General features: G+C 38.7%; 1 protein-coding gene across 1 annotated transcript in view; it reads left to right on the top strand.

Moving 5' to 3' along the window:
- Positions 1–24,357, top strand: part of SLC10A7 (solute carrier family 10, member 7) — a 192,600-nt gene that overhangs the window by 151,358 nt on the left and 16,885 nt on the right. The window contains exons 8-11 of the mRNA XM_009890754.1: positions 4,308–4,391; positions 15,238–15,403; positions 18,273–18,324; positions 19,816–19,889. Of these exons, the coding sequence (XP_009889056.1) occupies positions 4,308–4,391; positions 15,238–15,403; positions 18,273–18,324; positions 19,816–19,889 (376 nt within the window). The remainder of the gene's footprint in view (positions 1–4,307; positions 4,392–15,237; positions 15,404–18,272; positions 18,325–19,815; positions 19,890–24,357) is intronic.

Here is a 24,357-nt window from a genome sequence, read left to right as displayed (position 1 = left end):
AGAATTTTCAGGGTCTTTTTTTGAATAGTGAGTCTATTTAAGCAGGCCTGGCTTATTAATAAACCTGAAACTGAAATGTTGCTATCCGGAATAGCACATAATGATCACTTTACAATATCAAACTTTTGCTTAAAAGGTGTTCTAAAATAAGCATAGACGATATGCTGGCATGAAAATTTGTAATAGCTTTTTCATTAAATGGCGGATTTCATCTTTCATAAGAGATTCTAATCGGGTTATTTTTTATAGCTATAAATCAGCAGTTTGATTCTATAATGTTTTTACACCAGTTGTTACAGTACTGATTCTGTTTGTTTGCCTGTGAAGACAGGTTCATTTTTAGGCATGGGGATTATTATAACAAGGAGGGCAGCCAAATATAATCAGACATTCTAGCGTAATGCTAATTTTGGTGCAACGCAGATCATCTAGGTATTTTTTTTAAAAAAAATTGTTTCATGACAGCAAATGGAGCACAGAACTTAGTTGATCCAACTAAAACGTGACCAAAATTTGCATTTGTAAATGTATAGGAAGGTTTGATTAACATTATATCAAACTTTTTGCTTCTTTTGTTCCTCATTTCTCATTTCTCTGTCAAAATGGATGTGATGAACATATCCAAGTTGAAAGGAAGTCTGGAACCCAGGCAGTGTCTGAGGGTCCATGAGACATGGTTTTGCGCCTCATGAGTTTGCACATTACAAATGTTGAGGCAGTCCTGGTCAAGTTACGCACCCGTTAGCTGTGAGTCCTTTAGCATTTGTGATTCCTTGTGGTTAGCCATTGTATGTCCAGAGTCTGGGTTAAAACGTCTTTTTCTTCTGTGTGATTGAGAAGTTCCTGCCTTCTCTTTTCTTCAGCCTTTATCTTATCTTCTGTGTCTTTCTCTGGGAATAGATTTAAGATTACAGTTATATAGAGTTTATAGACGTTGTCTAACTGATAGATTCTGATAAAAACCAGTCCACTGAAGTTATTGTCATATGCAGGAGGGAAACAAAGTTCAGAAGTCTGTTTGAAGAGGTACTGTCAGTGCCGCACGTGGGACAGGGAAGTCTAATACCCTAGCAGTGGGTGAAGAGGGGGCAGAGCCTAGCAAACACACTGCTCCGAACCTCTGTGCCCGACTGCGGTATAGCAGAGTGTTAAGACCTCTTAAGGACCCAAGAAAAAAACCTAACTCCGCACTCTTCTGTAGAAAGTAACAAAGGTACTGGAGATGGGCAGAAGAATATGATTAACTATACAACTGAAACAGGATCAAAACCAGTGTGGTCATAGGATCATGCAGGAGAGGAGTCATATTAGAAGCAGAAAAACTTTTTCTACAAGAAGGAGATGCGGTTTTCCCCTTATAATCCAGATGTAGTTGAAGAACTCACTTCCTCTGGGCAAAAGGAGCGTCAATGAATAATTTATTTATGTACTTATTCATTTTGGATGTTTTTTGACTGATATGTGGATTTCTGTTTTGTTTAAAATGTAGTCAGGGTGAGATGGTTACCTGAAATGTCTGCCTTTTGGTGGTCCAGATGACAGTGGGATGAGCCTGAATGGCTGAGGTGAAGTTGACAAGGTGAAGACCCATACCCTAATATCCTGATATAGAGGTTTCTTTGAATAAAGTCATTTTACTTTTCGTAGGTAAATTGGTTTAGCATCCCAGCACAGTACCTGTAATTCATTTTCTAATTATGTAAAAAAACCCCAAACAAACAAAACCCAAACCCCACACCCAAAGCATATCCTTATAGCCCAAGTGCTTAAGAATCCACAACAGCTTGAATACTCTACATTTGAAGTAATATTTAAAAAACCTGGCAAGACTATTGTTGTTTGAATAGCTGCCTTTTTCAGAAGTTATATTGTTGAACAGTTTTTCATTCCTGACTTAGAAACTGATTATGCATCCACTGAGCATAAAACTTTAAAGTAGTGAGAGAAGTCCAATCAATGTTTCTATAAAAATGTACAAGAGCCACTGCCAACGTGCCATAGTTTTGTGAAGCTATGTAGAGGGTCCTGGCATGCGGACTGCTTGGTTAGATTCACTCCTCTGTGACCCAGGCGGATTTTAAAGTTTAAAAATCTTCACTTTCACTTGAAAAAGCTTCCTTGAATACACAGTAAGTAATGCTTTTAGCTCCTCAACACATAGCAAAAAAATAAGTCCAAATACAGTTTGAAAAACTATGAACCTTTTAAAATTTCAGAAGCTCCTTACAAGAATTAAAACAACAAGGAGATCATGAGTGGTATGATGGAGTTTTCTGCTCCACTTTCTGCAAGGAATCATGCAGAGAGCCCTGTGTCCCTTGGGAATGGAGTGGCTGCGCTGCCTGACTTCATGTACTCATGTGGGTGATCTGAATCTTCCCCTGCAAGCTCTTACTTCTCTGTCTTGCCTCCATGGGAAATTTAGGTTCCTTAATCTCGGTGCTCTCACTTGCATCCTACTTGCAGACCAAAAGTCTCAGTGACGACATCATCTTCAGGTCGCCTCCAACCATCTTCTGTGCCCACATTATTAAAATTGGAGGTGATGGGGAAGAGATGCTGTAATTTATTAAATGGCCAGACTTAAAATTTTCTAAATGGTCAGACATCTTACCTGATGTTGGCAGTTAAGGTAATGTGTAGGAAGCAGCCATATCCCATACGTTCTGCCCAAGGTGCTCTACCTAGAGTATATTCAGAAAGGGACGTATAAAAGCAAATGGTGGAAAATGTTTAAAAAAAAAGAGTAGATTCGGTCTGGTTCCACTCTCTGAAACTCTAAGCTGGCCAAGCAACACTCAAAAGTCCCATGATTTCCTAGTGTCAGAAGTTAATTCCATGCTGTTTCCCAGTTCTAATGTCACCTGCATGCACCAAGCGTTCAGCTTGCATACAGACAGCCCTGCTGGTGTATACACCATTTTCCAAAGTATTGCATATGCAAGTGGCATTTACAAAAAGCAGTGCACATACACGTAAACCACTGCAAAAGTGGTATAATTGACGTTTTCTCATCAGATTATTTTCTGTAGGCAAAGGTTCCAGTTGTATGTTTCTGAATAAAGTAAAATACTTCAGTATGTGAAAATTCTGATTTTTCTGTTCTTTGGATTTCTGAAGAATCTGGTTTTATGCCAAACCCAGTTTTATGGCCATATGTTGATTTTTCTAAGCAGAGTTATAGGAAGTGACTGGATTGTATGATCACCTTGTCTATCATGCCTGCAGGTAACTTTGATAGGAAGATAATTGTCAAAAGTATAATGCAGTCTGAGCATAATTTACGAGAATGACGTACGTGAGAATGTTTTAGGAAATCGGCATTCTTTAGATGGAGCTGAAAAGATTCTGAATTCTGTCATCGTTTTGAGGATCTTGAAAAGGAAGTGCAAAATATAAAAAAATGTGGATCTGTGAAATCCTTAGTGTTATGTCATTTACCCTCATCATGAAGCAAATGGTTGTCTGTGGAAGCTCTGACAATGCTATTTCAGTCATCTTACTATATATTTCTTAATGCATATTCTATTGCTGCTAAAGATATATTAAATTACATTACATAAAACTTTTCAATGACCTAGCATAAAAAAAGTCCAAGCAGCATGTAAAAAAATAGTGAATATTTTCCTGAGCATTCTGAAGTACGTTGCAAAAATCCCACTGACTATGATTGGTTCACCTTTTTTACCTGCATCTTTAAAAAGTATGCTTTTGGCATTTATAGTTATAACTAAAGAGATCGTGAAGACTAAGCCGGTCACTGTTTAGTTGTCTTACTATGAAAGGATAGTTATATACTTTCAATAGATCTCTTCAACATCATTGAAATAAAACGTGTGAATGTCTTCACATAATAATAATAATAAGTATTATTATTAAATTTATTTATTGAAACAACAACATCAATTTTTGTTGCTTGATATTTATGTAAATGGTAAGGCTAGTTGAGCTAACTGCTTAGTTAGGAAGATTCATTCTGTGTCTTTTCAGCTCATCCTAGAAATGCTTATATGATTTACTTTGCATATATGTGTAGCAGGGTTTCAATTACATGTGTACTGATGGAACTATTACCTTAGGTCATAAAATAATCAACGAGAGATTGTTTTGGTTTTCTTGTTGTGGAATACCAAAAGCTTTATTGTGACTTAACAATTAAACATGCGTGCACATGCTTCCAAGTCTGTGCACGGACTTCCAAGTTTTTATGCATAAAATCATATGTATAGTAATGTGTTATATCTGTGTATGAAATTTGCAGATACTAAGCAGAAGTGCAATATTAATGGTATATTTTTATTTTGTAGCTTGGATCATCCTCCTCTGTGCCTTTTACATCTATATTCTCGCAGCTGTTTATGACTGTTGTAGTCCCCCTTATTATTGGACAGGTATGTCTTTTAAATATACATTCTTATTTAAAAAAATAAGATAAAGAGAGCTATCTTAAAGACAGACTGGCAACCTGGTAAGCTGCCACATAGGAACAGCCTCAGGATAGTGAAGTCTAATATCAGAGAAAAGATGCTACAGTGCTCCCTGGAGCCACATTGATCTTTGTTGAGATTGAGCATCTGTCCCTCACTACCACAAACATACGCTACTGCATATAGAGAAGGGAGTTTGTGAACATAAAGTGGGAAAAATGGCAGCCCAGACTCTGAGAAATTCCAGCCCCATACAAATGAGCTTTGAGAATACTGTATAGTCCTTTTGTCACATGCCCTTTGCCTGGATGATGAAGGAAGTTCTCCCTGTGTAGTATCTACTACAATTACAGGAATAAAAAATTCTCTACATTAAAAAATGTATAAGGGCTAAGGAATCAGAAGTTAAGAAATAATAAAATTGAGGTTGCGCGCCATTTTGCGTATGCTTTACAATAATGGTTTTAATTGCACAATTGTAAACTTCTTTCTGAACGACTCCTCTACCATTTGTTACACTGGTTGGGGGGTATTCATGGAATGAGCAGCTGTTTAATATTTCATTTTGTATTCGTTGTTCATAATGAAACACGAGACCTTATTTTTCGTGGCATATGATTGAAATCTTTCACTGAATGTAAAGATACTAATTGCAATATAAGATTTTTCTGTGATGTTTGTCTGTCGTATCTGTTTTTTCATAAATATTAATAATATTTTTCTCGCATGTCATGGTGGGAAATTGCTATATTAATACCAAAAGTTGTCAGAGGTGTCCACTATTCTTGGACACCAAAACCAAAACGCCCGATGCCTAATTGTTACATACTTGTAAATATTTGTTGTTCTCAGGCATTCAGAAAGCACAAAGGGAATATCAGTGGGATTTGCAGTTCTTTCCCAAGGGATTTTCTGTTGCTGATTCTAGCATCCAGTTTAACTCTGGGTTCAGATGGAACTTTCTGAATTTTGTCAGCCTAAAGCAGACTTTGAAATGGAAAGGTGGTTAAAGTGTAGGCAAATGGAAGCGGAGTCCATATAGGAGCACCCTAAACAAGGTTGAGAATATCTGTCACTGCCTGTGCTATGTAGAACAGTCAATCAGTCTTGTATCAAACTATAATTGCACATTTCAAAATCAGCACATGCTGTGACTTACTGAAGTCCTAGTGAAGTTCATTTCTTATATGGTCAAAAAACCCCTTTAAAGTCTAATAAGAAGATGACCATGATCAGCATGACAGTAGTCACCAGCATCAGTACCTGCGTAACCTGGACGTAACCATACCATGTGGAAAACGGACATAACCTCTGTGTCCCTGAAGGCTATTGAATTGTTCACATGCTTTGAGTTACATGATTAAGAACCTCCTTATTAATTAGGACCACAAGGTGTTGCTGATGAACCTACCTGTGTATTGCATTCTTAGCTCCTCAAAATTAAATTAGGTCTCCACCAAAAGTAGACAAGCAAAAGCGCTTGAGTCCTCTGGTCCTGAAAGGTCCAAAAGCTGGAAGCTACTAGTTGGAAGCCTTAGTTGGAAATTTCTAGGAAACAAATGCCATGGCAGCAGATCTAGCAATAAAGTAACCTATAGTGATGGAGTATCGGGAATCTGTACTGCAATATAATAAGTCTGAATATGATGGTAGATTGCTAGACAAGGTGATCGCAAAATTTCAAGAGGACTTTTGTCTGTATGTATAATGGCATGTTACTTTGGAAAGATGTTACAAGAAACTGCTACTTGAGGTAACTGGTGGAATTGGTGGTTTGTTTTTTTTTGGCTTCACCAAACAGTAAGGCTAAGGAACGTGAATTGAGCAGTAAACATATGAAATAAGTTCTCTGAATGATCAGAAGTTCAAAATCAGAATTGTGATGAGACTTAACTGAGAACAGATGTGACTTTGGATTTCTGATAAAGACTGAAAGAAAAGAAATAAGAGAATCTTAAAGCTTGTGTAACTCAATCACAAATTTATTTAAGAGTTTGGTTTTTATAAATACACTTCAAAAAGAAATAGGATGATTCTCCTTTAAAAGTGTTTGAAGCAGTTTCTGGAAATGAATGATCAACAGAAATAGCTCAAATTTCTATAAGCATAAAGACTTTGTTTCTGAAGTTATTGCACTTGATTATATCTGTTCAGAGGATGCGGAAGAGAGGAAGTGCTAAGGATAGCTACAGATCAAAAATGTCAAGGGTAGTTTACATGGATAGTCTTGGTTAGGTGGTACTGTACAAAGGTAAACCAACCTGCCCAGAGAGGAATAGAAGCTATTTTTGACAGTGGATATCCAAAAATAACGTGCAGTAATCAGGGAAAAACAAGAAGAAAGAAAAGGACTGACACCAAAAAATACAGTGATAAGTCTGCTTGCCCTTCATCCGGAGGTGGTATGGATCTGCTCCCAACTAGATGGGAAGTTTTGCATTTAGTTTGTAGACCACCGCTTACTCATTACTGAACTGTTGTACAACATGCAGCGCAGCAACGTAATATTGCTTTGTGAATCACAAGCTGCTCACTCTGGGATTCCAGATGCATTAAGAGATAATGGCCCACAATTCATGAATGACGGTTTCAGCAATTACTTATAATTTATCATTTCATGCCCACAGTGTCAATTCCTTACCATGCACAGTCATAATGTTCAGCAGAAAAGTCAGTGGCAGAATGCCTGGTAAGGTTACCTGGTAGCAAAGAGCTTGATAGGGAACAAAAAAACCAAGCTTGGAACCTGCCTGCTCGGAGGATTGCTTCTCTTCAGCCTTCCTAACTCAGCTGTGATCAACAGAGGCTTTACGCTTGATCCACATCAGGGTAAAACAGAGAAAGCTGCTTAAAGGAAGCATTCTCCAAGGGCTTTATTTTCCTTTAAAAAAAATATCTCGCCTCTGGGAAAACCTGTGTTGCCTAAACGCTCATTTCCTGAGCAGGCTGCAGAGCTGGCTGTTTGAGCAGCCCCTGGGATATAAGCAAAGCAGATGAGAAGGTGCTTTTAGATTTGTTTTGTTTGGGGTTTTTTGTTTGCTTTATGGCAAAATGTATCAAGAGTTCTGGTAGCTTGGCTGACTTGTCAGAATTTTTAATGATGGCTGGGAGAAAGAAGTCACAATAGCGTAATTGATGCTTATTTTCTACTGTTTCTCGAACAATTTTTCAGTGTGGCAAGACTGCCATTGACAGGAGTCAAACACGCTTTTCTAGCCACTGACAATGAAATGTGTAAAGGGCTGCAGGTACAGGCTCCGTTCACTGCTATTTGTTAGGTAAAGAAAGAACTGTTAAAGGAGGACGAAAGTAATATGTTATCAGAAAGGCACTGATTCTCACAGATAGCAGTTACTGGTAGATGATGTTCAATAAGAAGAATTTCTCTGTTCTTTGTCAGAGACAGCCAGGTTGTCTAAACCTAAAGAAGTGTTGTGGCCTGCACCCTCTGTGTCTACAGATGTGTTTTTGCTAATTGATGGTATGCTATTACTTAAATCGGTGTTGATAGCATAATATTGCATTTGTATTTATAGAGTAACGAATAAGACATGTCTCTTTTCAAGACCTTTTGTCAGCGATAATCTATAGTATTTTATAAAGATCTAATGTTTTATAAGCCTTGAAGATCTGTAGCATGTAAAAGTTTGTTATTTGTGCACCACTCTTGTATACCTCTAAGGGGAATTTGAGAATACTTGTTATACGATAAACATGGTAATAGATATTTCATGGAAAAGATTTTTGAATTTGTTCTGCCAGCTTGACATTCTGATTATTTTTTTTTTCCTGGGCAGCAGAGTTCTGATGAAGATTGCTGCTCCTGAGCTGTTGTGATTTTGGTAAAATAATTGTTTCCTTGTCTATAGATGTTGGTAATACTTTTAGCCAGCAAAATGTAAGGTTTCGAGAAATGTCTAAGCAGTTTCTTCACGACCAGTTGTGAGATTTGGCTGAAGACTATTGTTTCTTTGCTTATTTTTTTCCTTCTGAAGTGACAGATAACAGGAACAGTGAAAACCACTGCAATATTTCCTTTCCTCTTTTTGCAGAGACTTTCTCCATTCTCTACACCTAAGTGCTTATGACAGACTTTTATTTTATGTTTTATATTAAAGAGCGATTTATGATTAAATGTTAATGAAATAGAATTTTCACTGTGCTTTCATTATATTCTACTAGTTTGAACATTTTTCAAAGCAGCACACCAAAACCCGCTGTTTTCTATGAATAAATAATAAAAAGCTTGTCTGTACATTATCATTCATGCATTCTCTAGTTGCCCCATTGGTAATTTGTCTGCCAGCGTAAAGTGGGCACTTCACATTAAACAGACCTTAACTAAAGCTAAAATTAATGTTATGATTCTAAGTAGTAGTTCTTCCCAAATCTATAAAATGAAGCCCGTTGCACAGAAATCCTCGCCGAATCAAGTCACACAAAAAAATCTTGATGTCCTACAAGTAAAGGATTTTAAGTGCCTTCTGCATCGTTGCCCAAAATGTTCCGGAGGAACCCTATCAGCATTTGGGAGGTGTGCTGATAAACACATTTCTAAAAGGGCGCTGTGTTGCAATACAAGTTGTCAGTGAAATTGAAACTAAAAAGCTTAGCAATGTATTTATTTTTAAAGAATAAGAAATTGAAAGGGAAAGGTAGGTGGCGGCTGTGAGGGAATAGAAAGTACTATCCGCCTAAACCTTATAATGTTTGTTTATAGTGGGTGGGTGGGGGAAACAATAGTTAAAGAAACTGTTATAAAAAAGGAACAGTGTCAAATCCTTTCATTCTTGTAACTTAAATCCACATGGAAGTAGCCCTACTTTCTCTTCAAAGTCCAGGGGAGCTGGAGGGAGGAGGAGTGGTACCCTGGGAGATGAGTGCTTCTGGAAGCTTGTTGCAGAAAACTGAGATGGCAGATAAACAGCTTTCAGACCACAGTTCGCTCCCTTCTGACGCTTGACTCAAACAGGGAACAGAACCTAGGCTCCACAGAAATACAAAATGTAATGAAAACATGTGCTGCTGCTACAGGCCGCCTTTACATTTTTGCCATGTTGCACCTCTTTGTAAGGTTTTAACGAAACTGTTGTAAATTACCCCAAAATGTGAAAGTTTAATTTTGCAAATGGCCTCGTGTGGGTTTTATAAAACTTGCTTTGAAGGTGTATATGTGTCAGGAGCTATCTGTTGGGAGTGAACTCACATAGTGGAGTAAGATAGCTTTTAGGGGAGTTTGGTAAAATGAGGAAAGAAAACAAGATGCTTGTAAGATTGCAAAAACGGGGTTTTTTTCCATCCCATCTTCAGAAAAGAAATATTAGATTGCACACTCCGTAAAATAAGGATAGATTTGGCATTCATTGGTGTCCTAGAAGGTATAGAAAGATGGGTAAACCAGTACAAAGTTCGAGACTTTATAGCAGTATATAGGAACAGGAGAACATGTGTCTTCATACAGGTACAGTCCCTATAAAATTATCAGGACAGGGTCTGGCTGAAGGGATATGAGCTCTGCGTTGAAAAAGGGTCTGTGCAGCTAAACTGTGATGACTTGGATATATGGAGGGTGGCTATGCTATAGAAATCTGTGAAGGATGTTCTGTCATATTTATGTCATTTCTACAACCTGCATAATCTCCCTTCCATTCTAGTATTTGATTCTTTCTACCAGTTTTCACAGTCGCTGTCGTCTAAGTTCCATTTTTTTCTAATTTTTCCCCCTTTCATGTCTTCCAAGCTTCACTGAAGTAGTTCCCAATATTCCATACAGTTGTCTGTCTTGGTTTGCTATCGCTGTATAAGAAGAGATATTGAGAAGTTATTGAACAGTTGCAAGTATCTAGTCTGACTCAAAGCTTTTCAAAAGAAAATGTTGCATTGCAGAGTTCATTGCAAGGGTCTGTTGCTCTAAGTACTAATAGTATTAGTTAAGAATGAATTAGGGATCTTACCTTGAAAGACAAAGTAAATAAGGTAATTGCTGCATTTAGGTATAGCAATAATCCAGCATAGTTTCAGCTTGTTTCCTGTTGTGTTTCAACACAATGAAAGTGTCTTGTGTTTCTTCGTTGAAATGGTAAAGCCCCGGGTATTTAGAAATACATACCTATAGATAATAAGCAAGAGTAGCAGAAGTGCAGTTAAAACACTGTAAATTCCGTTAAAGATAACATCAATCCAAAAGAGTTGATAGAATAAGGAAAAATCTACTTTGCATAAGGATGTAAATACCAAGAGATACTCTTGAGTATATAATGGAAACAGAAAAAGTGACTTCATAACATTTCCCCTGTTTTTTTGCATTTCATGGGTTTAAAAAAAATTAAGTTGAAGATCTAGATAATTTTTAAAAGATGTACTGTATTACAAATGTCAGAAATTATTCCATTCCATATACATGAGGGAGCTCCTTGCCCTATTTAGTTCAATTAATAATGAACATTAATGAATTACATTGTTTATTGCATTTTTTATCTTGTATGTCCAGCACTTAAGCAGGCAGGTGGAAACAGTCTAGCTGTATTTTACTGACAAATTTCTCTGGGTATACAGTGTGACTGTTAATGAAGGTACAATTCGATAAGCGAATTGTATTTCTATAATATATCTTCTGCTATTTTCATGTATGATCTTATAATAGATGAGGCTTATTTACCTGCTTTCCTGGAATAGCAGGTTGTGTTCCTTTGTACAGGGAACACTAAGTGAATTAAGCACATGAGCAGTGAGCCCATTTGCTTAGGGAGGCTGGTGTTGAGACAAGGAGGTTATGGCAGGTTACGAAGCAGCCTGGAGGAAAAATGCTGTGGATGTAACCATTCTGCTAGAAGAACTGAATTGAAACAGGGACACAACTGTTAATTCATGTGTAATTACGATCCTTTGTTGTTAAAAATTAAATCCTGGGCAAGAGGAAAGTTTGAGCCTAGAACTGGGTTTTGAAGCAAATTTGAGCTGATGTCTTTCCAAAAACCTTTGGAGACTGCCAGGACGTAGTCACCAGGAGGTAGTTACCTGATGGACAGATTTATGTTCTTTTATCGTCTAACTTTTCTGTGAGTTTATCAGCATCTTTCATCATGCAAGTTATTTATAAAATATCACCTACTACAAAGTTTTGCTTCTCTGCCTCTCTTCTTTCCACTAAACCACAGTTTGAGGAGAGGATTTGCCATCCACTGTTCTTTCATGTGCAACTTCTGTGTCAGTCATCACAAATTCCCTGTTCTTTGAGACCGGCATTTAAATCTGCACAAAAATCTTTGCAGTTCATTGTGCTTCATTTGATCACTACCACGGGACCAGAGGCCCCAAAGCCCTCCTTGAAGAAGTAATTCTGCAGGAGTCTCAGCAGGGCTACGGGTTGCAAGATTGTACCTTTAAAAATTTTGCATGTGTTCTCTGCAATATGGGAGCATCCTGCAGCATTTTCCCATGTAAAATATGTTTTTAAATGCTTTTATGTTTCACATAATGATTATTCTTCCAACATCTCTGCCTCCCCCCGCCCCACCCCAAGATGTTGGTTTTAACTGCATTTTTTTTTTTATGTGAGGCTTTCATTCCTTTCACTAGAACTGTGGAATTATTGCACCTGAAGAATACTCCCCTTTTTGCTCTTTTCCATCAGTGTGCCGGTCTGATGCATCTATGTTGGATGTCAGTCGTTCACGTTTCTACCCCAGGCTGTAAGTTCATCTTTTCACAGGAGTATCAATTCATACATTTTCTCAACTGCGTGTTTCTCTAGTGCTTGTCTCTCCCCTGTTGTACTGGAATGTACTTCAAAGTACTGGATTTTGTCATTACAATGGAGGGGTGGCACACCAGTACAGTGCCCGAGTGTGGTGTCCTTCGTACAGGCCATAACATGCAAAAATGATTGTGTTAGCTTTTGCTGTGTTTGCAGACAAATGAAGCTTAATATCTCTGTCCAGGCTCCAAATTACCTATGAGATTCTTTATTTAATCATTTCAATCTTTGTTGCTCATGGCTTTTCAACCTCTATTAAACTTCTTGTCAGAGAGTGCCGGCACCACAGAACAACAAGGTTCACTGCCTGGCTGGCTCTGTATGTTATTATGTGTTGTCTTTATTGTATTTGTGGGATTTACTGTTATTTCACTACAAATCTTCACATTTTTTTTAAGTTCTGTGTTAAACCTGAAAAGTGGTAGAATTGGGTTAAGAGTTAAAAGGCTTTCAAAGCATCCTTGTCCTGAAACAACTCTGCAGGGCATGAATAAGTAACAAATGGATTGTTTTCCAGTCAAAATGAATCAGCTGACATGAGCTTCCCTGTGAAAAATCTAGCTGAGTTTTTACTGATACCTGTAGGGTTATATTTCTCTCCTCTTAAGTTATGCAAGAATTTAGATTGCCTTGAATCAATGATCATAGGCTGAATCAGCCTCTGAAATTATAGATCTTCTGGAACCTGGTGAGAAGATCAAAATGTATGGGATTCTGTGTTAGGGAGGATGTATTCTGTCTATGTTTTTACAGTATACATTTAGCATCACGCTGGGTAGATTAGATGATTTCTTGAAACCACAATTTAGTTCTTCAGGCTCCAACGATGTCATTTTTTTAAAAAAATACAATGTGCAGTAAGAAACTGTACTGGTATTTATGGTTGTTGATTCATGATAATTCCAGACTAGAGGTGGATATTTAGAGAAGACATCAGCCACTTGAAGTTTCTGAGGAAATACTGCTTGCGGTTTTGTTTTTGAAACTGTTTTTCTTTCTCTTATATACTAATCCATGTTAAATTATTATTGTCATGTATGTTATAATTATACCTGGTTCAGACACAAGGTTATAGTTTTTGTAATAAATACCTCCAGTATAAGTTGTACTGTGGCATGATTAACCATCACTTTTCTTTTTCAACATCTCGTTACTTTCAGTATAAATCTTCTGGAAGAACCATAAATAAATGGGTGGTCTTAAGTAGCTTTTCTTTTTCCCTAATGTGACCTTGATTTATAGGATAATGGGATTTTTTTTGAACTTCCTTAGAAAACACTCACTTTAGAGGTGAAAAACTTTGCTTTTTGCTTCTGATAATTACAGAGTCCCAAATGTGCTCATCTTGGGCTAATCTGGTCTTCCCATTTGATGTCTTTCACACTGCGCACCAAGTGTCTTCACTCAGTTTTCTTGCCTCCCTTTCATCGCTGTAGTGGTTTATTCCTGCCTGGTGGCGTATAAGGAGGTGCCTGAAGGAGCTCCATTGCATGCTCTTTCAGGAGTTTGGCCGTATATTCCGAGTTGTGTTCTCTTTAACATCTGGCAAGTGTGAAATTTTAAAGTTGAGTGTTTTCACTGGGGTTTTGAGCATCCCCTGACATGGTTTCTTGTAAATCTGTTATTTTTCATCAGTGGGAAGCACAGAAGTGCTGGGAGGTAAGTGCTGGTCTTCAGCCTCGTCAGCTTTGCATGAACCCCATGTGCCAAATTTTTAGTGTGTGTGCACCCTGCCATGTGGTCAATGAAGTCTGTTTGCTGTGGTCACTGGGGTAGCTGTTTTCAGGACTTCCCTATTGAGAGACTTAGAAACAAGCTGAGAAGGCAGCAAGGAAACACTCTGCTGAGAGGTCAATCCCACAGCTTTGGCAGTTAGTGTGTGAAAAGGTCCTGTGGTCGCATTGGTGATGATGCTTTGATATTAATCTTGAATAGCTCTAAAATGTTCTGTATTATTAAACCGATAGTGGTGGTGTTTATTAATGGTGCTGCTATGGGAAGGTAACGAGACACCTTTAGAGCCCTCTGGTAGAAGTGTTTCAGGATCTGGTGCTATTATTTCTGAAAGAGCGTGGTAACAGAGAACATCAGGAGGTCTCAGGAGAAATTAGGCAAGATAATGTGATTGCTGAAAAATTAACACAAGTCGCAGCTGTAAGATAAAAGCTTTAAAAAGTTTCTTCAAACCGTATAAAGTAAAGAGTAAAACCAAAAGCGACTCCCCAGGCAGGGCTGAAATAGATGCATTGTATCTGCTGAGGCTTAGTCCTGTAAGTATGTGGCATAACTTGAAAGTTGAAGTTACTTTGAAATTTATAGTTGTTTCTAAAAAAAATTATTGAAAAACAACTTCAGATTCTGTTTCCTGAAAGTGCAAAAGTTCTGCTAAGTACAGTAGGTTTCCTTGTTTTCATGTGTTAATTCTGGTATTCTAAAAGCGTGCAAATGGCATTTGTCTTTGGATTTACAAAAACTCTAGATATTCAGAGTTTGAATTATTTAAACTCCCACAACACATGCACTTTTGCTTTTCAAGCTTGAGTTATAATTTAATTAAAAACTTCTGGTGCATCGCTAGCTATTTAAATATTAAAATGTTCCATGGATCACTTTCGATTATCTACCGTCATGAAATTCCTGAAGATGTCAGATTTTTAAGATTCCCAAAGTTGCACTTGGAATTGTCTGTTGATGCAAAGGGAACTGTGATAATTACATACATCCATTAGTATCAGCAGAGGAGATAAACTTTGGGGAGGCTTAATGGGCATGTCTCAGTGACAGCTAGCAAAGAACATTTGGCATGATTAAGGATGGATTTGAATGTACTTGAAAATATACTCTCATTATGGACGCCCAGTGGAAGTTGCACTACAAATGTTAAATTCCCCAGAAGAAGAGTTGTGTGGCAGGGAAGCTTTGAAATCCACTGTGGCCGTCATCCAAATTACTCTCTTCTCTTTGTGTCTTTCCGCTGTCAGATTCGCTTTGTGATGCCCAACTTGGCTTCCTGCATCTTTGAAAAGAGGCAACCTGTTGGTTTCTGTGTTTCAGATTGTCCGAAGATACATCAAGGACTGGCTTGAAAGGAAGAAGCCTCCATTTGGCGCTATCAGCAGCTGCGTGCTCCTGATGATCATCTACACAACATTCTGTGATACTTTCGCCAATCCAAATATTGACCTTGATAAATTTAGCTTGATTATAATAGTGTTCATAAGTAAGTTCAGCCTTAAAGCATCTCTTTTATCTGCGTTTCAGGTGTGCGATGAGCTATATGTACTGGAAAGGGTGGGCTGCGGGGATACTGGCCTGGGGCTACGGCTTCTACTTTTGATGTGTCTAGTAAACGAGGTTGCCAGACTTCTTAGGGGCTGCATGCTTTTAGGGGATTGAGTAAACATTTAGACAGGGATGAACCTTGCTATTTAGGGTGCCTGAGGTTGCTCAGTGGCCCTCCCTTTCTCAAGGCACACGATATTACCTTTCAAGCGTTTAAGACTATTCTGTTTTCGCTTCTTTGTTATTAAACAACCATAAATGCACTGATGTTGCATTCCAAACAGAAAGTTTTGGGTTTGAGCTATGACTCAAAAGCACTGTTACAACTTTTAAATAGTTCTTCCTTACCATATTATAAACCTAGAAACTAGTTGGGAGTTCAAATGTGTTGATATATTTCTGTGGATGAACACATTTCTTGCAGAGTTTGTTTTAGAAGCACTCTAGTAATTCAGCCTTAAATAATATACACATGAGAACAGACTGCCGGTATCCTTGCCATCAGTTAAAAATACACTTGCAGATCACTACCTCCGAGGGAAAGGCAGTGGTATACAGCCACTGTCTCCTCTCCCAGTAGGGAATTCCCATCTTGCTTCAGACTGTCCAGAGACAGGAGTTTCAGTTTGCTTGGGGGGAGAGGTAACTACAATATAAATCACATCTCATACACTCTAAAACTGTTAGATTTCGAGAAATCAGTGCATCACCTACCTTGAAGTGTGTGTATGTACACGTTTCTGTCTAATAAAAATAATGTATCTTCTATACATCCAATCTCCACTAAAGTCAGTAGGAAATTTGCCCCTGCCCTTTGTGGGTCAAGTCTTATTCTATCCTAATTGTGGCAGTTTTTTGGATTGTAAAACACTATACATGTTTAAAAGACTACATGGAATTATAAATGGTACTTTATTCTGAAAGCAAAGGAGGAGGAAGCCATGCTAAGGAGCTTTTTTTCAAAACGGAGGAAATACTTGTTTGCATACGCACCTGAGAAGGACCACATCCCAGATGCACTTAAATCAGTGCAGAGTTGTCAGCAAAAAAGAGGGATAGGGACATTTTTCAGCTCTGATTTAACATGCAGAGAAACTCAGAATGAAGTGATTTTACGTTACTGAGCTGACCGCTACTCTGAAGAAAAAAAAAAAAAAAAAAAAAAAGGTTCTTTTTTAGTTAAAAGGGCATGTTCTTCCTGGAACAGTTGATGTAGAGTGGTTACTTCCATTGCCTTTCTTGTCTTTTCTTTTATTTCTCTGCATTTTTGCCATGTGTAATTATAGATACCACTTGCAGTGCAATACACTGAAAATCATTATATATACATTTTCATTGCCAGTGTGCATAACTAGAGTTTCTTAGTAAGAATATTAACGTGAGCTTTGAAACTGCTTGGAACATATTAGACATTTGTTTTTTTCTAAAATATTTATAAAAAAAAACAAACAAGGAAGTTGTGGAGATGGATATGCACATTTTATTCTGGAAAGTTTCTGTACTGCCATTGCATGTATTGGCTGGATGTGTGTGTTGTTATGTACCAAGATGTGAAATTAGCATGAAGAGTTTGAGGTGAAACTGCATTTATTATTCTGCTGATTAATGTTTTTATGTAATTTTTATGTTAATGTTCTAGCCACAGCAAAATATGCGCAAGGGATAATTGGTAGCAATACATGCTTATTGCTTTACAGAATTATACGTATTAAGGGATTTTTTTTTTTCTGTGCATATTAAATTGATGTACTTAGTTGCACAAAAATTCTAATTCAGGAACAATGGATTGCTTCCCTACTTCATGAAGGAAGAATTAAGTGCATGCTGAGGTGACATTTATACATTCTAGGAAATGTATGTAAGAGAATGGAAAATGCCACTGGTAATAGCTAATATCCCTGCCATGTTGCCCAGTTGTGAACTGGCATCAAAATCAAATGTATTGTCTTGGTTGGCACTACCCTATGGGACACATCAGCCTTATTGCATTCACAAGTTTTGCAAGGAAAAGGGAGAGGACCCACCGCAGATTCTTCTGCGAGTGCAAGTCCTTCCCCCCATAACCCACAAACACGCAGGAAAGGTCTGTGCATGTCACAGGGTTTCTCCTCCAGCTCTGTGGGGAGTTCCCGCACTCTGGCACGACGTTCGGTCTCTGCAGTCCCAGCAGCTACTCCCGGCACAGTGGGGAAGCTGCCTGCTTCTCCCCACATCTCCGAGGGTGGGCTCTGTGCATCCCACAACCTCTGCCGGAGTCAGGAGAGCTCCTCTCAGGATGAGGGGACAAAGCTGACTTGAGCTTGAACAAAAGCTGCTTTGTCTGACGTACACTGCCCAGTTCAGGAATTAGCCTTTGTGTCAGGGGGAACTAAAATGTCTATGATGATCTTCTCTTAATAGCGATCATTCATTGGGAGACTAATATACCCAGTGTGTGAGAATATTTATTGTGATCATGCTTACACATTGTACTTTCTCCTGTTAAACAGAAAGGGGCTAAATTTAAATACTCGGCAACCACAGCATATCTGAAAGATTTTATGTTGTCAACCCAATAAGCCAAACCAGTGCAAACAGATGTGCAGCATGCAGCAGTGAACTTTCCTGCCATTCATCATGTCAGGAAATACTTGATTCAGAAGTCTTTAAAGGTTGTCTGTAAATGGGATCTCTCTGGATAGACTTGGTCCAGCCTAGCTTCTGACCTGTTGTATGGGGGCAAACGGCATGTACACAGCCATTGCAGAGATTTAAGTGATCTTTAGCTCTGTGATCTAAGTCTAATTTTAACTTGTTTTCTCTTTCAGTATTTTCTGTTCAGATGAGCTTCATGTTTTTGACTTTTCTCTTCTCTACAAGGTAACTGAATGTGCTGAATCGGAACCTTTGAATATTTGTTTTGTGTGGTATCTTTGGTTTGAGTGATACAGTTTATGCAAATGTGTAAGAGCAGGTTTCTGAACAGGGGTGACCTCATTTTGGTGTTTCATATTGTCCTTACTGCATTTTCTCTGTTAGAGCTTCATAGGCTAAGAGAGCAGGACCTGAATTCTGTCCTTTCTTGTGTGTTAATTACAGAGTTGTTAAATCTCAATCAATCACTGCTATACCTCATCCACTGAAAAAAATGGATTTGCACAGATGTCACTGAAGGTATAATTTGCCCTGCAGTCATGCTGATGACATATGAGAGAGAGAACTCAGTTTGACTTTTTACATCTCAAGATACATTTGCTGGGCTGGCAGTTCACTCTTCTCTGTATATGTCAAATTTGTAACGTTTATATGGTGATTCTTAAAAGACAGTTGTCCTGAACTAATGTTTGGTAAAGCTATTTTTTTCTCTTTTCAAATATCAACCAGGAAGAACAGTTGTACATTCACTTATCGAAAAATAGTACTGTGAGAATGGTGTTAGCCAATGGCTTAGTGCATCACTTGAGCTGGTCAGAGTATCCACCATTGTCCTCTCACTTAGGCTTACTGGAGTATTTTTCTCAGCAGCACTCTGCTGAATGAGAAGTGCCACAATACAGCAGACTCCAGACATATGCTTTATATAAATTATACAATATCTATAAGGGAGAATCATAAAGAAGGGTGCAGTGTCTTAGAGCTACTTCTGCTTTTTTTTAGTGCCACAAGAAAATTTCTCTGTGACAAGATCACACACCCTGACCTTAGAAGACATTTTTAAATAACTCGAACTGCCAGAGCTAACCTGGGGGAAAGATGTGTCCCAAGTGTAAAATCTCAAATGCCCTAAGTAGTAACCAACTCAGTATGGTAAATACTTAGAATCTCATAAAATGATTCCTAATTTGGACCAAGGGGTGATACATTGGCCAGTCATATATCTCGCTCTATATATCACTTTGCCATCCTTACTGGCCTTACTCCCAGTGTGTAAACCCTTAGATGCAGTTATTCTCTGAAGGGGAAGATCACTACATATTCTAAGCAGTGCTTATAGTGTAGACTCAATATACTATCTAAATCAAGCATTTTGTTAACATTACATAATAGGAAAAGAAATCATAGGTCTTTGTCTTTTTTTACAGAGGCAAGCTGGTCACCGCTGTGATATAGCATGTTTGTTCATGTGTTCAGAATTCCTCTCCTTCACACAGGAGCATATTCATTAAAGAGTTTGCCACAACTGAGAAACAATTCTGCTTTTAAAAAAAATATCAAACACTACTGTTCATTTGTGGGTAGAATTATTTCTGTCACTAGACCTGATCAAAGTGAAGTGAATGTGCATATGGATCCTCAAAGTAATATATTTGATCGATGATGTTTTAAGAAGGTTTTTGCTATCAGAGGTTATTAAAACTCTTTCTTTTCTAGGAATAATTCTAGTTTCACACCAGCAGACACAGTGGCTATCATTTTCTGTTCCACACACAAATCCCTCACCCTGGGTAAGTCAGGAGATAAGCTTTTGAGCAAAACAACAGTAGCATTCATACCTTGCTGTGTTGAAAAAAAAAATGTTGTTGCTGGCTTTTCTGCTTAAATGGTTTTGGTTTTAGTGTGACAAGTAATGCTACCAGTATGCTACTAACAGTAGGATAATATTCTTGCACAGATAAAACAAAGGCTTATTACAGGGCAGACAACATAGTCTTCTCAGCTGAGATTTTAGTGGTTATACCATCTCATTTATGGAAAGATGGATTTTTCTTTCTATTCTGTTGCCTAACCCAATATTGACAAAATTTCAGGTTTGGCACTGAAAAGATTGTAAGGTATATCTGCCCAGTATCACAGTAAAATCTTACACCTAAAAGCTGGCATGTACAAGTGAAAATCAAAGCATGAGGTGTATTCAGAAATCACAAATAGACAATGCTGTCTTTTGCTTAACGTGAGCAAAATGCCTGTGTTTATTTTACGTCCGCAGATATTTTGGATAGTTTGATTTATTAGAATTCATTTATCAAAACATCATTGAGATATTTGTCACCTATGACCCGTTAGTGATAATAAGACGGTCTGGTGGAAATTCACAAAATTCACTAAATCAGTTATGCTTACAGCCACTTGCTACTTCTTCATCCATTACGTTCAATCAGTGAAACAACTAGTACTTGAATATTTTCTTACTGTTTTTCAAAATATGAAAAAGTGTTTGATAAAGCATATGTGACTGAATATATGCCTTTTCAAGACTGTATCTGTCAAAGAGAAACCCAGCTAGTGTCAATAACAAAGGTAAGAACTCAGCCTGAAATAAGGGAAGAACAAGTTGGGACTTAGGTAAGATGTTTTCCAAGTCAGTTTGATATAGCAAAACTCATCTCAGGGTTCTTTGCTTCAGCCAGGCCTGTGCTGCAGAACTGTTAGCAAGTGCCCTTGAAAGTCTGTGGGAAGTGAAGGAGTTTCTGGAAGACACGAAAAAGGCAAACATAATGCCTCTTTTTCACAGTGGAAACGAGGAGGGGACGAGGAGTTATAGATCAGTGAGTTTAACTTCATTTTGTAGAAAACTACTGAAACAAATAATTGAATACATTATTTTAACAGTGTAGGAAGAAAGAAGTAACAGCCCCGTAGATTTGTCAAATGCATATCATACCAAACTAACCTAATTTCCTTTCACATAAGGTCCTGTGGGTTGCAGAGAAGTAGCAAAAGTTGTATGGCTTGAGAGCATTATGGCTTTTGACACTTGCATGATGTTTTGGACTCCACAATTCAAAAATTATGTGAACTAACTGGAAAGAGATCAGAGGAGAGTGCCATGAATGATCATAGAACTCAAAAATATGACCCCGGAGGAAGGTTGAAACAGTTGGGATTGTTGAGAGAAGACAGCTCAAATACAGTAGTGATCCTCAAATGCATAAAGGGTCGATGCAAAGAAAGAAAAAAGTAACTCTTTCACAGTGGGCTTTGAAAAGGAAAGGACTATGTTAGAATAATGGTGACTTAAGCTAACAACCATGGAAACCTGTCTAATGTAAAACAGTTCAGCTTTGGAATATGTTGCCTATTGATCTCTTGAATCTCCTATCATTGTAGAGAAGCCTCTGACAGGAATTAGACAGCTAGAGTTGATCCTGCCTTGGAGCAGAACATAGATTAAATGACATTAGGTCTTTTTCAGCCAAACGTTCTATGAAACTGAAGCTTCATCTAATAAATGAGGTTGTGTTCAGGAAGACAGTTACACTTGTATTTATAGAAGGCCACTCCACGCCTACATCATAACACACTATTGTACTTGCTATATGGAGATGCGTATAAGCTTAGGACACAACTGTGATACTACAGAAGAGAAGCTGGTTGTATTTAACAGCACAAATGTGTAAATCTCCCTTTCCCTCCCCAGTGAAAATAGTTTTGTATACGCTCTGTTGAATACTTCTGCAGCTTGCATGACCCTAAGAAAATAAGCACAAAGCCTTTTTTTTAATATTAAAGTCCTAGAAGAGCTTGCCATCGCCCACAAAAAAATGAGGACTCTTCATTTCTTTTACTCACTCTACCGAACATCCTCATGCAGCCTGTCTTGACCTGCACCCTGTGCACACAGCTCAGTTGGTTCACTTTTCTTCTGCTAGTGCACTTTCCTTTTTGTATTTTAGTTTCTCCTCTAGAAGAACCTAGTTTGATGTTCCTGGCTTGCTTGACTTCTTGGCTCACATTTTTCCAATTCTAAGTTACTGCTTTCATTAGCACAGCCTAATGTGTCAGGCTTTGTATTTTGTATCTTTCTTTGCCCGAGCACAGCAACAAAAATATTTTGGCCACCTTGACTTCAAGGACTCCTACAGCTTCTCCGCAGCCATATATACTTTTACCTTGCTAATACATACGTCTCGTGGATAAGCGTGCAAGTTGAAATGAAACAGGCAGATGGTGGAATTACAGTATTGTGGGACTGTATCTCAGCCACAGACTCTTCCCTTTGTCAGCTTCAGGACAGACTGCTTTACCTTCATCCTTGAAGAGCTGGTGTCTCATGGAAAGCAAGTTTGCCTCCTAGGAGGTTAGTCACAAGATATAATTTGTTCTTGGGCTGTGCGCTTTTGCGCTACCTTTCCTCACTGCTCGGGGCCTGCATTGAAGATCAATGGGTGGTTGGGACCTGTGCTTCCCTTGCTGTATTCCATCTCTGGGGCTCAACTTTAGAATCATAGAATGGTTTAGGTTGGACAGGACCTTGAAGAACATCGAGTTCCAACCTCCCTGCCATAGGCAGGGACGCCTCCCACTAGACCACGTTGCCCAAGGCCACGTCCAGCCTGGCCTTGAACACCTCCAGGGATGAGGCCTCAACAACCTCTCTGGGCAACCTGTTCCAGTGCCTCACCACCCTTAAAGTGAAAAACTTCTTCCTAATGTTTAATCTAAACCTGCCCTTTTCCAGTTTAAAGCCATTCCCCCTCGTCCTATCACTACATGCCCTAGTAAAAAGTCCTTCCCCAGCTCTCCTGTAGGCCCCCTTTAGGTACTTTGTCAAGGTTTCTTTGAGGCTCCCAGGCTTGTCTTGCGTAGGGCCAGCAGCAGCGTGGCCTGAATTGAGCACCATTTCCTGATGGGGAAATACTCTTTTAGGCAGTCCCTGGGAGCCCATCTTTGGCAAACCTGAGGGCCCCCCCACTCTCATTTGCACCCCGACACAGCATGTGCACTACGTAGGCGTGCCTGCTGTGTATCAGTCTCAAGCTGTCTGGTTTTGAGACCACTGGTATTTTACTCTGTTTGGTATTAGTACCAGGTCCAGATAAGGTAGAGCTGCATAAACGCACATTTCTGTGTAAATAGGGAGGATCGAGTTTTGTAAAGCTGTAGTGTGATGAAGCATGCCCCTAAACTGATGATGTAAAGAGGGATGTTAACCAGAGCAGCCAGCATTTATTCCTTCACTGAAGGTGGAAGCACAGTAGATCTAATTTGGTTTTAAGGATCAGCCATTTCTGAATGACAGTTAAATCACACAGCACGGTCTTGTCCACCCTGATCTCAGCAGAAACAAGAACAGACGTACGCATTTTGGCTGTTACTCTTTTGTTGTTCTGTCACATTTCTTCTTGTCCAGAGGTGTTTACTATAAACCATGCAAGGAGATACCTTCTGTTCTCTTGCAGCAGAGAGAGTTTTTCCCTCTCCCTTTGTCATTACAATGCCTGAAAGCACAAACACTGCTCAGGGTCTGGTTTCACATGCGTTGTGGAGCTCTGCTTTGTTTGTCTTCAAGATGCCAGTGGTAGTGTATAAATGACCTCCCAACACTTGTTCTTTCGCTTTGAAACTGATTTCTCTCAGCTTGGCAGGTGAAACTCCAAATAGGTACGTCTGGCCCATTCCCTGGGGAGCTTCGAATGGCACCAGCTAAAGTGGGAGAAGAGCTGACAGCTTTAAAGCTTTAGAAGTGGTAATAGGAGAGGCATGAGAAGACTTTTATAAGTCACTTTGTCCCACACCATATTATGAAACCAACTAATTCCCATGCAGTGCATGCTCATGAGGCCAACTGCCACTTCCACTGCTGAATCCATGAATAAGCGCTTGCTCTGCACGGAGATGAGTGCTGTTCCCATATGCTGGGTTTTATTTTGTAGACAGAACAGTTGACACACTTTTTGTCTCCCAGATCAGAGTGCAGGGCATGTTTGTGTAAGGACAAATTACACAGGGTAGGTGCCTTTGTGTTTCTTAGTTAGGAACACGGGCTGATATTTCTGCGTAGAGGTGGGTGCTCTGTCAGTTTTTTGAATACGGACCATCACATGTGCAGAAAAGCTACTGTTTATTTGTATTTCACTTAATGAGTAAAACAAGATATAAACTTAAAAGGAGCAAAGATAAATACAGTATTCGCAATGCCCTCTGGCATATTCACCCACACTTTGTTCTCTTTCTCTCCTTCTCCCTACTCAC

This window comes from Charadrius vociferus, unplaced genomic scaffold (genome assembly GCF_000708025.1).
Source record: "Charadrius vociferus isolate BGI_N301 unplaced genomic scaffold, ASM70802v2 scaffold178, whole genome shotgun sequence".
Lineage (NCBI taxonomy): Eukaryota > Metazoa > Chordata > Aves > Charadriiformes > Charadriidae > Charadrius > Charadrius vociferus.
This window is presented reverse-complemented; position numbering and strand designations above follow the sequence as displayed.